Below are 14,523 nucleotides of genomic sequence, written 5' to 3' on the forward strand. Positions count from 1 at the left end.
TTTGGGTTAATATTAGGTGGTTTGATTCCTCGTGATCTAACATATTATTTTTTGAGATAAATACATAGTGTTTGCAGGTACTTCAATCCTTGGCCTCCAAGTTCACAAACTTGGGCAAGAACCATTGTTGCTTGGATCTCTAGTTTTTTATATGGTGGATTTAATCTTCGCTTGGGCTATAGTGAATCATTAATTTTTTTGAAGCATTTTAGTCATTCTTTCAAGTAAAAAATATTGAAAAAATTATTTTCTCAAAATCCATTTAAAAACCCATGTATATTTTGTAAATTAAATTATAAATTGTAATTGTATTTTTTTTTTTTAACTTGGGTTGGGTTTTAGATCTATTTTGTATATGTTTGGGGTTTGGGTGTTTTTATTTTCATTTTTTGCAAGGGATCAAGTGAGAGAAGAGCTAGATCTAGGCCCTTGAGGGTAAGATCTAGTCTCTAGACAATTTTGCAGGGCCATTTACTGAAGATTTGATGACAAAATTCAGATCTGGAAATTTTCAAGACACGGGTTTTCAATTTTTGGCCTCCTCTTGCCATTTCAGCCCTTGATCTGTCATTTCAACCCTTTTATCCCGACAAATTGGCTTTCCTTAGCCTTGTTCTCCAATTCTTGCCCTCTTTTACACCAAAATTGACCCGAAACCCTAAGCTGAAGTTTTAAGGCTAAGAACTTGACGGTTTTGCAGGATTAAGGTCTCAAAATTCATATCTAGCAAGCAGCAAGATAATCCCAAAATTTCAACGATTTTCAACAGTGGGATCTTCAAGGCATTGGGCCAAGGGTTTGACCTCCAAACCCTCATTTTGCTTCAATTTCAGTATAGTAGTTAAACCACAAATAATTAGGCCTTAAAATCAAATTCTATATGGTGAAAATTGTTTAGAATTGCAAAATCTTCGTTTTCACAATTTTTTGCCACTTGGGCAGCCTCTAATTTGACCTAGATCTGACATTTTAGTTTGATGGAAATTTCTGCATCACTGTAAAAAGTCAGATCTGAACATTTCTGAATCACATCCTAATTAAATTCTGTAGCATTTTCAATTTGTTGATCTGTCATTAATATACTGCTGTCATAAACTCATCAGTTTTGAAAATCGCTGAAATGAAATTCTCCTAAAGCCCTCAAATAGGAAATTTTCAAGTTTTAGTGTATTTTGCCATTCCTGGAAATATTGGTTATCTATTTTGGCAATTTTATCTTTCTGATTTGTTACTGTTTGGCTGCTGAAATAAGTATATCAGATCTGAAATTTTTTTAGTCAAGCCCTGAAAAATCCTAAAAATTGATTTTTCTCAAGTTTGGCAATTTTTACTATTTTTAGGCATTGGTGCTGACATCACTATTTGTTGATTTGTGGATTAACTTACTGCTGCAAATTATATTTTAGATCCGAAATTTTACTGAAAGATATATCTTGAGAAAGCTAACATACATATTTTCTAAGTTGGCATATTTTTGTGATCTTGGGCAAGCATAAGCATTGTTGGTTTAACATTTTCTTACTGTTGTTATAACATTGATCAAGTCTGAATTTTCTGAATATTTATTGCTCAGATACACTGTCATATATCTGTGATCAACATCTTGATTGACTACTGTTGGCATTTGACATCTTAAGTATCTTGGTATATTGTTGAAATTTGCACATCATATATAGGTTAGATAATCATTCAAGCAACGGGTGTCCATCCGGTCATTTGGTTTCAATTCATAAGAAGCAAGAATTTGTGACTCCATTAAGGCCATAATAGAAAATCTAATTTAATCATAAATTTGCTGAATGCCAACCAAGTGGCTAGGCCACTCATTCGTGTCTCCCAAGTTGATTTCTTAACTTACTTTCCTTCACCTCATTCCATAGGGACTACCCCCCATAGCCTTTTGTTGGGAGACAACTAGAATGGAGTGGGCGGGGATTAGAGTGATAACCCCCATCCTGATCATTGTCGCGGTGCCTGTACAATCCAGGCGACAACACCACAAACCAAAACCTTGCCATCAACAAAAGCAATTCTATCACCTTTGTCCTCTAGACAAGAAATAGACAATAAGTTTTTCTTCAAACCTGGAACATATGGAATGTTGTTGAGCTGAATACTTCCACCAAACTCAAGCTCCAACGAAGTAGATCCAATTCCTTTCATTACATTTCTCTTCTTGTCTACAAATTCGATCGAATGAGAGGGTCCTTTTGACAAAGTCTGAAATTCACTGCATTGTCTTGTCATATGTCTGGAAGCACCGTTGTCAATAACCCATACATTATTGTCTTTGAAAGTGCCAGATAAAGCAGAGAATAAACTTCCATCCATTACTTCTTTTGCTAGCTTGGAGATGATCTTTAAAATGCAACCCTTGATGGAAATAATGAGATTCCCAAGAAACTTGAAACCCTTCTTCATCACTCTTGCCATAGAGGAGGGAGTGCCAAGAAAGATGTGATCTTTAGTCTCCTTCTTGCACTTTAGCTTTGATACCATGTTGAAAAATCAAGAGACTTGTAGGTTATAGATGCTTTTCCTTAACCCGATAATTACTTGTGATATTTGCTGGCCCTTTATTACTTATTATATCTTGTTCATCAAACAATTACCAAAAACAATGAAGATTACAACGAGACAAAGTACACAAGATATAGGCTCCAAGCTAGGGAAAAACCCCTCCAAGGGGAAAACCCAGAAAAAATACTTCTCCTCTTACAGAACATGTTCGCAGTGAGACTTCCAAGACCTAAAGACCAAAGCCAAGAATCTTCCCAAGCACCAAGTTAGCCCACCGACAAGATCTTCAAGGCATCTTCAAAACTCCAACCCTACAACTTCACTTCTAGAATTTCGACCCTGTAGCTATACTTTAGAACTTCAACCCTACAATTTTGTAGCTTCACAGAAACCCTAGCAACTTCACATGTGTGGTCAGAAAGAGATGATCTCAAAGAGACTTCGACTTCTTCTTTTCTTCATCCTCCTAGTTCATTTTCCTTCCTCGCTATTGCAGATCGAACTTATGATGATATGATGCTTCAAACGAGTTGAGCTCCTCTTATTTATAGCCTTCTTGAGGGGCTGAATAGCCCTCCTTTAAGCCGACTTCACCTTAACTGGGCCGACTTGGTCTTGGAGGAGTAAATGGTTTTTCTCTACTCAAAATAAATATTTTTCTTTGTTACAAAGTGTCCAAATGAGACTATAATACATGATAAAAATTCCTCTTTGACCTAAAAAGACCTATAAGCACGAAGAACGTGTTTTTGACCTAAACTTGAACATGAAACCCATGCTTTAAATAAAAATTATTTTTCTTTCTTTATACAAAATATACAATGTCATGTTTACAAAAGGTCATTATGAAGACCAAACCTAGTTACAATTTCCAACAGGGGCATCCCACAACTTTATAGATGTAGCTATGTGGATCGACAGGAGATTCCGATCATACTAGGTGGTTATCAAATGGCGTGCACTAGATGAATCCCCAAATTGAAAATAACCATGGGGAATTACACATTGATAGATGACTTCTTTGTGGTGGATGTACCAAATATCAATGTGGTACTCAGAGTTCAGTGCCTTTATTCCATTAGGCGATACACTACTAATCAAAGGAGGTTGGAGATGGAGTTCACAGACCATGATGGCAAAAGGGTAGTCTTGCGGGCCATACATCAGTATCTGCCCAAAATAGTATCATCTCACATTAGGGAGGCAGACAAGTGCTATATTTCTAACAGGAGACCACCAAAACATCGTTGACAGCATCCAAATGATATCCAGGTATTACTCCTTAAATATCAATTTTTTTGGTGATTGAGCCAAGAGGCTCATTCTACAACCCAGTGTGAGGGCGATGTGTAAGTATGTTTGTCTCTCTTAAAATAAAAATGAAATATTCTCCAAACAAAAAAGTAATGTCGGCTATAATAAAAAAGAAAAAAAATTATGCTATATATATTTAATTAGTTGTCCATATGACCTAATATAATTTCATGTAAAGTAATTAGAAGTAAAAAATAAAAATATGTGAGTAAGATGTTTAAACCTTATACTTTTCAAAAATATTTTAACATGTGATATCAACTTCATATATATCTATATATAGAAAAAAATGTTAAAAGAAAATATTTTAATGTTGTATACAATAAAATATCCAATGTGAGTTATGAACAAAATATTTTAATATGAATTAATATTGATGTATACTTAAAAATATGTTAATAACAAAAAACCAATTTAATGTGCACTCATAAAATGGCTCAATACACATGTTATATAATCTCTATAGCATTCAAAAATATCCCTCTCGACTCATGTTAGATCCGTGCTTAAGATGGATCTATGCTAGTATTCCTTTAGGTAGACCCCTAGATAGAGGGTTTGAGCATGCTATAGAGTTAGAGGAGGGGGTTCAGGGAGGAGGGGGTTTAGGGAGTTCTAACCAACCCTTACCGCCACCCGAAGGTATACAAGGATGGGATCAAAAAGGCTATCAAGGAGTTGTTAAGGTTGGGCCACATTCATCCTAGTTCTAGTCCCTTTGCTTCTTTGTTAGTGTTGGCCAAGAAGAAAGATGACATCTTGAGGATGTGTATCGATTACCAGGCACTTAACAAGAAAACAATCAAGAACCAATATCTGATCGCGGGGATTGATAAGGTAATGGACAAGTTGAAGGGAGCAAAATACTTTTCAATGATAGATCTTCGATCAGGCTACCACCACATCAGAGTTCGGGAACAGGACATCCCAAAGACTATTTTCCAGTGCCATTATGAGCACTATGAGTTTTTGGTTATGCCACTTGGGCTAACCAATGACCCGCTACATTTCAATCCTGCATGAACCATGTGTTCAATAAACAACTGCAAAAGTTTTTGTTCGTTTTCTTTGATGACATACTCATTTACAATAGTACTTGGTAAGATCATCTTAGACACTTGGACCAAGTGTTGGGAATTTTAGAAGAACAAGCTCTACACCAAAATGTCCAAATGTGAGTTTGGTATCACTGAGATGTTTTATTTGGGGCATGTGATCAGGGGAGATGGGGTCCAAGTACACTAGGATAAAATTAGGGCAATCATCGAGTGGCCTACCCAAAAGAATGTGATAGAACTGAAAAGCTTCCTAGGCCTCTGGACCTATTACAAAAAGTTTGTTAAAGGGTTCTCACAAATGACAATGCTTATTACAAACCTCACTAAGAAAAGAGCCTTTAGTTGGACAGATGAGGCATAGGCAACCTCTAAGAGGATGAAACAAATGATGAGTTCATGTCCTGTGCTAGCTTTACTAGACTTCACTCATCCTGTGCTTGAGTGTGATGCTTCAGGGACAGGGATAGGAGTTTTGTTGATGCAAAATAACCACCCCATTGCTTTTGAGACTCGCAAACTCAAGGAATATGAGCGACATTACTTGATATACGATAAGGAGATCTTGGCCATCATGCATGCATTGGCAACTTCAAATAATACTTGGTGGGGAATAGGTTTAAGGTGAAGATAGATCACAACAGCCTAAGATTCCTCATGGAGCAGAGAGAGTTGAGTGAGCGACAAAAGAAGTGGATCAGTAAATTTCAAGCATATGATTTTGAGATCGAGTATGTTAAGGAAAAGAACAATGTGGCAGTCGATGCCTTTCCAGAGTACCACCCACTCTCTCTCTCTCATGGAGATTTCAACTAACTGGAGATCTCTCTTGCTAGTTGAGTACTTCAAGAAGAAGTTTTCTTGTGAGATCCTTGATGGATTGACCCAAGATGATAAGTACCGAGTCATTGATGACATCATCTATTACAAATACGTGATCTACTTAGTACTAGAATCTGAACTTAAGGAAAAGATCATGCATGCAGTGCACAACTCACCACTGGCAAGGCACCCTGGGTATTTGAAAACTTACAGGCAGATCAAGGAAAGATTCACGTGGAAGGGCCTTAGGATGGATGTGTTGAGATTTGTAAGGGAGTGCAACATCTGCTAATAGAATAAAGCGGAGCATACTCACCCAGTAGGGTTACTTCAGTCACTCCCCATTCCAGAGCAACAAGGGGAAGGCATTTCGATGGATTTCATTACAGCATTACCTCAGTTGTAGGGTAAGCATTGCGTTTATGGGGTGGTTGACAGGCTCACAAAGTTTGCACACTTCTTTGCCATACCTTCCTAATAGTCGGTAACATAGGTAGCTGAGTTATTCTTCAGAGAAATATTCTGATTGCACGGATTGCCAAAGACTATTGTCAATGATAGGGATCGTAGATCCATGGGAGGCTTTTGTAGAATTTAAGTTAATTGGGACATAGTTAATGTTGAGTACTAGTTACCACCCATAGATAGACGGGCAGATCAGGATAGTCAACAAATGGCTAGAGGGCTATCTAAGAAACTCTGTCAGGCCAACAAAAAGCCTAGATAAAGTGGTTACACTTAGGAGAGCATTGTTATAACACCACTTATCACATGTCGATTGGGATGACACCCTTCAGAGTCTTGTATGGGTATGATGCACCAACATTTGTCGGTCGGGTATTTGGAGATAGCAGGGAACCTAAAGCTAAGGATTGGATTCAAGAGAGCTAGGACATATTGCGAATCCTCAAAGATAATTTGCAAATAGCTCAAAATCAACATAAGGTTTATGCAAACAAGCATTGAGTGGAGCATAGCTTTGAGGTGGGAGACTTGGTATATCTTCATCTATAGCTCTACCGACAATCATCACTTAAAATGAAAGGGGAAGAGAAATTGAAACCTAGATTCAATGGACGATACAAGATTTTGAGGCATATAGGAGAGGTGGCATATGAATTAGAGCTCCCAGAGGGGTGCAATATACATAATGTCTTCCATGTTTCATGCCGTAAGAAGGCCTTGGGGCAACATGTCATCACTTCTACTGAGCTTCCACCATTGGACAAAGAAGGGCAGTTGATTTTGGTTCTGGAATAAATTTTGGAGGTAAGGGAACGAAAGCTAAGAAGCAAGACCATCAAAATCCCTGGTTAAAAGGAATAATTTACTCGAAGATACCACATGTGAAGGGAAACAGGTGCTCCAACATCCTGGATTGAAATTGCTTGAGGCAAGCAATCTTGGGTGGGGAGGAATGTAATGTCTCCACCTAGTTAGGAGACATAAGGAGAAGATTTTGCTAGCCTAATTAAGTTCCTATAGGCTAGGACATGAAAATTAATCAAGGGAACACAATTCGCCTAGGAGAACACCTTATAAAAGCTTAAGTGGAGAAAAGGGGACATGGGTCCTAGGCTAACGAAAAGTCAATTTTAAATTATAAAGTGATAAAACCCACTAAAGTGACTTTATTAAAATAAAAAGTAAAAGGGTGACAAAAAGGGTCAAGTGAGTTATAAAAAAGGGAAATGAGGAGTCTCTCCTCATTCTTGCGTTTGATCGTTCGAAAAATTGAATTTGGAGAGCTCTTGAGAAGAGATACTAGGGTTTTTGGAAACCCTCATTTTGGTTGCTAGTTTCGGTATTGAAACTATACATCCTAGCTAGTATTGGAGCATAATCACTCAGCCGACATTGTGCTTCCTTGTTGACGAAGAAGAAGGCATTCGTAGAAATGGAGTAAGTCTAAAGGTGTTATCACTTGATTTTATATTTTGAATTTTGGTGTTTCATATTCTCTATACAGGACGACTCTTGAGCCATATTGCAGGCAGAGCTTGTAACTTTCAAGAGGCGGAGTTCCTCTTTAATATCAGGCTGAAGCCTGAGGGTATTATTTAAAGGAGCCAAGGGCTTCTCTTGTTTGATGGTCAAGTTACCACTGTTCTCACATGAGTATTGGGCCGAGTTTACCTTCTCATGTTCGTTGGTCGAGTCTGAGTCAATTAGGAGGGCTGAGATCAATAATTTGAAGGGGCCGAGTACCATCTTTTGCTGTCCGAGTTAGCTACCAAAGTAGCCTCTATCCTGTGGACCAAGTTCACTCTATGAGGGTTGTGTTCCCTGTTTATTGGAGTTGAGTGTGACTGCTATATATGAGGGACACATACCTGAACTATATGTACTAGATTTTGTTAAAACGGGTAACTAAGGCTAAACTCCATGTGGGTCATCTTGTTTATGGCAGCTGATATTTTTCTTGGATCCCTCTCATCGAGAGGTGTAGGATTGAAAAAAAGATCATCCGATTCCGATAAGTATTCATGGAGTTATGAATTTAATTGTGTTATAAGACGATTTGTCAAGGTCGGCCAGCAACCAAATAAACCCCACATGTGCTCAACGTTTTAGTATAAGAAGAAGTGACTTGATAGTCATTTCTACACACACTTCTATCTTGATTTCTCTCCACTTGTCTTGGGTTTTAGTGGAAGAGAAATCTAGGAGTGGAAGCCCTAGACGTTTGAGGAAAAGAAGGCAGTGCTAATGCTACAAGGAGGACAGCCCTAGTATCTACGCAGTCAAGTGAGAAACCCTAGGATGCAATCAAGTGAGAAGCCCTAACACAGTCAAGTTTATGGGCTGCAGTAAGGGTTTGTTGTAGGTGACAACATGGTAAGCAAAGGATGTTCCAAGTGCGTATTGCTGGGCAGATTAGGCCAAGGAACAGCTCTGTGGACAGTGGAGTCATAACCGTAGTATAAGGAGTCAAAGGAACAGCGTGGAGGCTGCCCTAGACTACGTGAAGAGGCTATAGAGACAGCATGGCCTTAGCCACAGTATGAAGGACCAGAAGGATAGCATGGAGGTTGCCCTAGACAAAGTGAAGGGGTTGTAGGGACAGTGTGGCCTTGGCCGCAGTTAAACAAAGCCAAAAGGAATAGCATAGGTGTGGAGGGTTATTCCCTTGAAGAACCGCAGTCTTTAGAAGGCTGATTTGCTGATTTGTATGGAGGATAAGGCCTGTAGGGTGATGCCCTGCGCTGTGATGCAGTGTAGTAGTGCAGTGTGGTGAAAAAACACATGGCAGCAAGGGTACATGGTGTTGCTCAGCAGCAAGCAAGGCGACTAGTACAGCAATACTAAGACTACATGATGCTGCTAACTAGTGCAGCAGAGTAAATGGGACTGCTGGGCTACATGGTGCTACCAAGATGTAAGGGACAGCAGGTGACTTAGTGCTGCAAACATGAATGGGACAGCTAGACAATGAAGCTTGGTGGAGCCATGAGACACATGGACAGCAGCAAGGTATGTTAAGACACATGGACAGCAGCAAGGTATGGCAAGGGAAAGTGGGACAGCAGCTGTGACATGGCAGAAGGCACATGGTACAACAGCAAGCCTGGACAACATGGATAGCAGTGTCAATTATGGTGCTGCAAGCACATGAGACATGTTGTATGACAACATGGTTCAACAATGGCACATGGGACAGCAGTGCAGCATAAGGTGCATTCGTCATGAGGTCCAGCATTGTGATGATGGATGCAGCATGCTGCAGCACGATGATAGGTGAAGGAGTCATCTTGGAGAATGAGTTGAAGCGGCATGTCTTCAACTGATCTCATGTATTATCTTCTTAGAGATGATCTATGCTCTTATCTAGATAAGTCAAAGTGTTGACTTCTGTTGTAAATGTACTATCTCTCTCTCTCTTCGCTGAACTATTGAAGAACATATAAGAAGAATTGATCAAGGGTTTCCCCACATTTGGGTTTGTCCCTGGCTAGCGCCACATCATGTGTCCTCTTGTCTTGGCTTGTCTTCTGCGATTTATGTTTATGTTCTATCTGCGGTTTACTTTAATGCTGATGTGATTGCTAATCTGGAAAAGATATTGAGCTAACTGTGAAAATTGAAATAAACTGCTCTAATCATAGAACATACCTAAAATTAACAGATTCAAAGGCTGAACCTATACTGTTATCTATTGCTGTGATACTTCTGAGTTATTACCAGAGGTGAAGAAGTAGCATCTATCAGTGGTATGTACCTTTCTGAGTTTAATACCATTTAAGTACTGCTGTTTGAAGCATCTTTTGGCACTGTGTTTACTTGTTTAAAATTTAAAACAGAAAGAATGCACCGACAGCCATATGTATGCAAACTGTTTGACAAAACACCTTACTGACAAACTCAAACAAACTCATAAATTTTAGTGGGGGTTTTGAGATATTCCTAGGGGGTATCTTACAGTTGGTTTGGTTGAACATTGCTGTGTAAGGAAAATTCAACAGTTATAACACCGCAACAGCTCAACCAAACCCACAAAGTGCCTACTAGAGTGGATGTACCCTTATGAAATTGCATTTTCACGTGCTTTTTACTCACCAAGTCCTAGCTAGGTCATCGATTTGCAAAGTTGACAGCTGTTATTCTATTTTCCAGAGGTGTATTAAGTCTTTCATTTTAATGGTTGTTGTGTCTTTAAGTCTGTTAAATACTTTATTATTCATTTCGTCATTTGATTTGTTGTTAAACCCTCCATATCGGTTTAGGTTTACAAAGTGTCCAAGGTGAATTTATCTAAGGAGGAAGAAATAGCCTATCCAACCCCGTAGGCTATAGTCTTGGTAAAGGGAACCCAATTTTTCCAATGTTGGGGCAACATTGTTAAATGTTGGGTCGGTTGGGGCAAAAAAACCCAAAATTGGGGGTTGCATCCACAACCCCTCACATTTGGAGGCCCTGAAGAAATCTATAAATAGAGGAGAGTTGGAAACAAATGATCATCATCGAACTGGATCAAATACATCTGTTTTCTTGGGCTGTGGCTCTGACGGTTTTAAGACCCCTTTTCCTCTACTAATTTCGGTGGTGAAATATTCCACCCTACTGAGTAAAATCCTCTATACCTTTCTATTCTGGTTTGGAAATCATGGGATTCACCAGTCTGAGAAAACAGAATTTGTGGCCCTTCTAGGACATATATTCGTGGCATCTCTGGGAAAATTCGTGGCTTTTTTTAGGTGAAACTCGTGGCTTTTCTGAGACACAGGTCAGATGCTGCAGGTCCAAACAATCGCAAAGCCAAACAGTGGTACCTCAGGCAGGCAACCAAGCCTGCTGTGATTAGACCCTTAGACCAGCGAGCTTAAGGAGTAGTCCAGGTTCTGTTTATATAAATAGAGTAAATTAGCTGCTACAAGACTTAGCTAAATTCTATTTTATAGTTGGATCTGGTTTGTTTGGGCAACAGTATCATTGGTCTGCAGATAATTTGGTTATTGGACAGTCAGTCCAACTATTCTGGACTTGAGGAATCTCCTACTTTTGATTATTATATTAATGGTACATATCTACTGTGGTTGATTTATACGAAGAAATATCTGCTAATGTATAAAGGAATAACTTCTGTTGTACTTCTATAATCTATTAGAAACTCTAGTCTAAATAATAAGCCAACTGAGCCTGCTGTAATTAGACTCTTAGACCAGCGAGAGGAGTAGTCCAGGTTCTGTTTATATTAATAGAGTAAATTAGCTGCTACAAGACTTAGCTGAATTCTATTTTATAGTTGGATCTGGTTTGTTTGGGCAACAGTATCATTGGTCTGCGGATAGTTTGGTTATTGGACAGTCAGTCCAACTATTCTGGATTTGAGGAATCTCCTACTTTTGATTGTTATATTAATGGTACATATCTACTGTGGTTGATTTATATGAAGAAATGTCTGCTAATGTATAAAGGAATAACTTCTGTTGTACTTCTATTAGAAACTCTAGTCTAAATAATAAGCCATAGGAAGGAAAAATTACCCTAGGACATTACATCTTACAAGTAAAGGTAAATGCTTAAAAATGCACTTATACTATTTGATCAAGCTCTATGTTATAATATTAATATTATACATACAATTTTATATTAATTATAGTTTTGACATATTAACATTAGTCTCTTATTAATAATAAACATTAGTAGGTTTTGGCAGTCACACATGTTTTTTAGAGCCTTGGAGAGCTCCCTAATGCGCCTCGCTCTCCCATTTTCCCCTATTTTTTACTTTTTTGGATATAAATGAATATATATTATTGTCACTCTCGGCCTTCCTTTTCCTGGAAATATCAATATGAGTGAAACTTTCAGAACATTCCCATATTCAGGAAACTTATGTAACACACACACACACACATATATATATGACAACTAAGTTCTAGCAAGAACAAGTGCTGCATTGCAGTGAGAGCCCATTGAAACACCAATCGTTGAGCCTGCCAAAATGAGCTAAATCTGCTTGTTTGGGATAAATTTGGCCAAATCTTGTCAAACTCTCCTCGTGAGTTTGACCAAGGTCCAATGTTTGACTGATTTAATTAATGAGTTTGACCAAGTCTGTCTATTTCGACTTATTTTGGATATAGTTTGATAAACATTTGCCTATTTTAAGTACTTCTTGAGATGTTTTAATTACCAAGTCTTCCTCTTCAGCTTCGCTGAGTTGTTCCCAAGTCTGAATTATTTGACTTTGAGAAAGCTGAGGGAAGTACAGTGATGTAAAAAAGTATAATTCTAATATGCAATTATCAAAAAGAGGGATCCAAATTTATTATAAGCAAGTCTGAGCCTAAGGAATCAAATTATAATGCATTGCATATAACATAGTATGTGAAAGACTGCAAGTTGGTGAGAAGGTGCAACCCAAAAGTTTGTTATGATACTATGTATTATATTAAAAGATGAGGTTTTACGATCATAGCATATTTCATGATGTAATGGTTTCACTGATATTATGGTGATGTTTCTGCATTATTAAATCTAAATTTTTTTAGGTAAGTGGTATGGTGTAACCAGATTAAAATGTTAGCTTTAGATTCTTATCGTGTTAGTAAGATATTGATGCTAATAGATATCAAAACCATTACTGTTAAGATAAAATTAAACCTGGAAAAGTTCATAAGATTAGCAGTAGCTGACTACTTCCACTATAAAACCAGAGATTTAATACAGACTTAGAGAACAGTGAAAGAGATTACTTATTCTCAAAAAACAAATTGGTTCCCTTGTATGAGATATGGTTATTCAGCAGGTTCATGTTCAAATGAAACCATGGATTTTCCGACAATTGTTATCTTACCTTCAAAGTTTGAGGTCTGCGATATGAATGGCCCTATGGATCATGTGTCAATATATAAAAGCATTCAAATGGAATTTGATAGCACCTTCCTACATCTATCTCTTAATCTTGACGATATTTATTATGCAATTACAGTTAGAAGCTGTACCATGCACAAATGCCTAAGTGGCAATAGTTATGCCTTGTTGACAGTATAAGAAAACACACTGTAATATGATTGGTTAATACAATCTTGAGAGAAACAAATTAAACCAATAAGCAGTAAGCCAAACAAACAGGCAATAAATGGGGCATACCTTGGCATGCTTGAAGAGCTCGTCAAGCACTTCAGATAATGTTGGATGTGCATGAACGGCAAATTTTATATCCTGCAAATAGTATTAATGTTCAATGAGCCCTGGCCTACTAGTGATCATAAATATGCATGAAATTAACTTATATACAATGTAAAGCAAATAAAAAAACGGACAGTAATGTCACCAGCCTGTGGTTATTGGTAATTGTGTTAGAGCTACAGAGATCAGTCTTTCCCTTTACCAGTTCACATATGCTGGCAGTTACATTATATGTGCACACCAATAGTGTAAAAACAGACATAAATCAAACTTCCCAGAACTGGTCTATTATGTTTGTAATGGCAATAATAGAAACATGTACACCAGTAGGAAAGGGAAAGGAAAACAAAGGCAATAAATCATAAGCTACCATAAACATAACTAGCCACAAGTGATATACAGTATAGTTTATTGCTCAAGCAAAACCATGTTACATAATTTCTTCCAAGATCTTATAACATTAATATATGCCCTTTGGAAGGATATTGACACAACCAAAGATGACCCAAGGATTTCGTTTTATGAGACAGTGAAATGATGACCAGTCCCTCATAATATTATAAGAGAATCGTCTGGTTCAAATCCTGCCAGATGCCATAGGACAAAATAATTGCAGAGGCCAATATTGACAAAAAGGACATCTCAACACACACAAGAATTTGTTGGATGGTGTTTTCATTGATGTCAAACCCAAGGGTTTGACTGGGTTTGACTATTACTGAAACACCAGTCATTGATGTCAAATGAACAATGAATGCTTCTTATAATTGTCTAGAATCAATGTTCCACCAAGTTTCCAGGATGCGGGGGAAAGGGAGTGGGGATACGCAGGAGCAGCCTATGCAAAAGCTCCCCACCAATTTTTAGGAAACGTGGGGGGACGTCGGGGTCTTAAAAACTTATAAATATAAAAATATATGATATATCATTGAAATTTTAATATTTATAATGTAACTGTCTTTATCATTTTATAATATATAACACTTACATCATGAAGGATAAATGATAAATCAATGAATCATATAACTGAAGTCTGAAACAAATTTAAAATGAAGAGCATGATATCATATAATCATACATCATACATGTAAGTTTGCAAATGTACAGTGTAACTACTAACAATGTACAATGAAAATAAATGTTTAAAGTTTTAAAGTTTAAAGTTTAAACCATATTG

At 37.7% G+C, this 14,523-nt stretch overlaps 1 protein-coding gene across 1 annotated transcript in view; it reads right to left on the reverse strand.

The window, feature by feature from the left end:
* The window catches only part of LOC149178737 (dihydrolipoyl dehydrogenase 2, chloroplastic-like), a 174,536-nt gene that overhangs the window by 48,750 nt on the left and 111,263 nt on the right, over window positions 1-14,523 (reverse strand). The window contains exon 13 of the mRNA XM_089422222.1: window positions 13,308-13,379. Within this exon, the coding sequence (XP_089278348.1) occupies window positions 13,308-13,379 (72 nt within the window). The remainder of the gene's footprint in view (window positions 1-13,307; window positions 13,380-14,523) is intronic.

Source organism: Pinus tabuliformis, chromosome 4_1 (genome assembly GCF_031772625.1).
Source record: "Pinus tabuliformis cultivar Carrire ecotype Pingquan chromosome 4_1, CPIR1, whole genome shotgun sequence".
NCBI lineage: Eukaryota > Viridiplantae > Streptophyta > Pinopsida > Pinales > Pinaceae > Pinus > Pinus tabuliformis.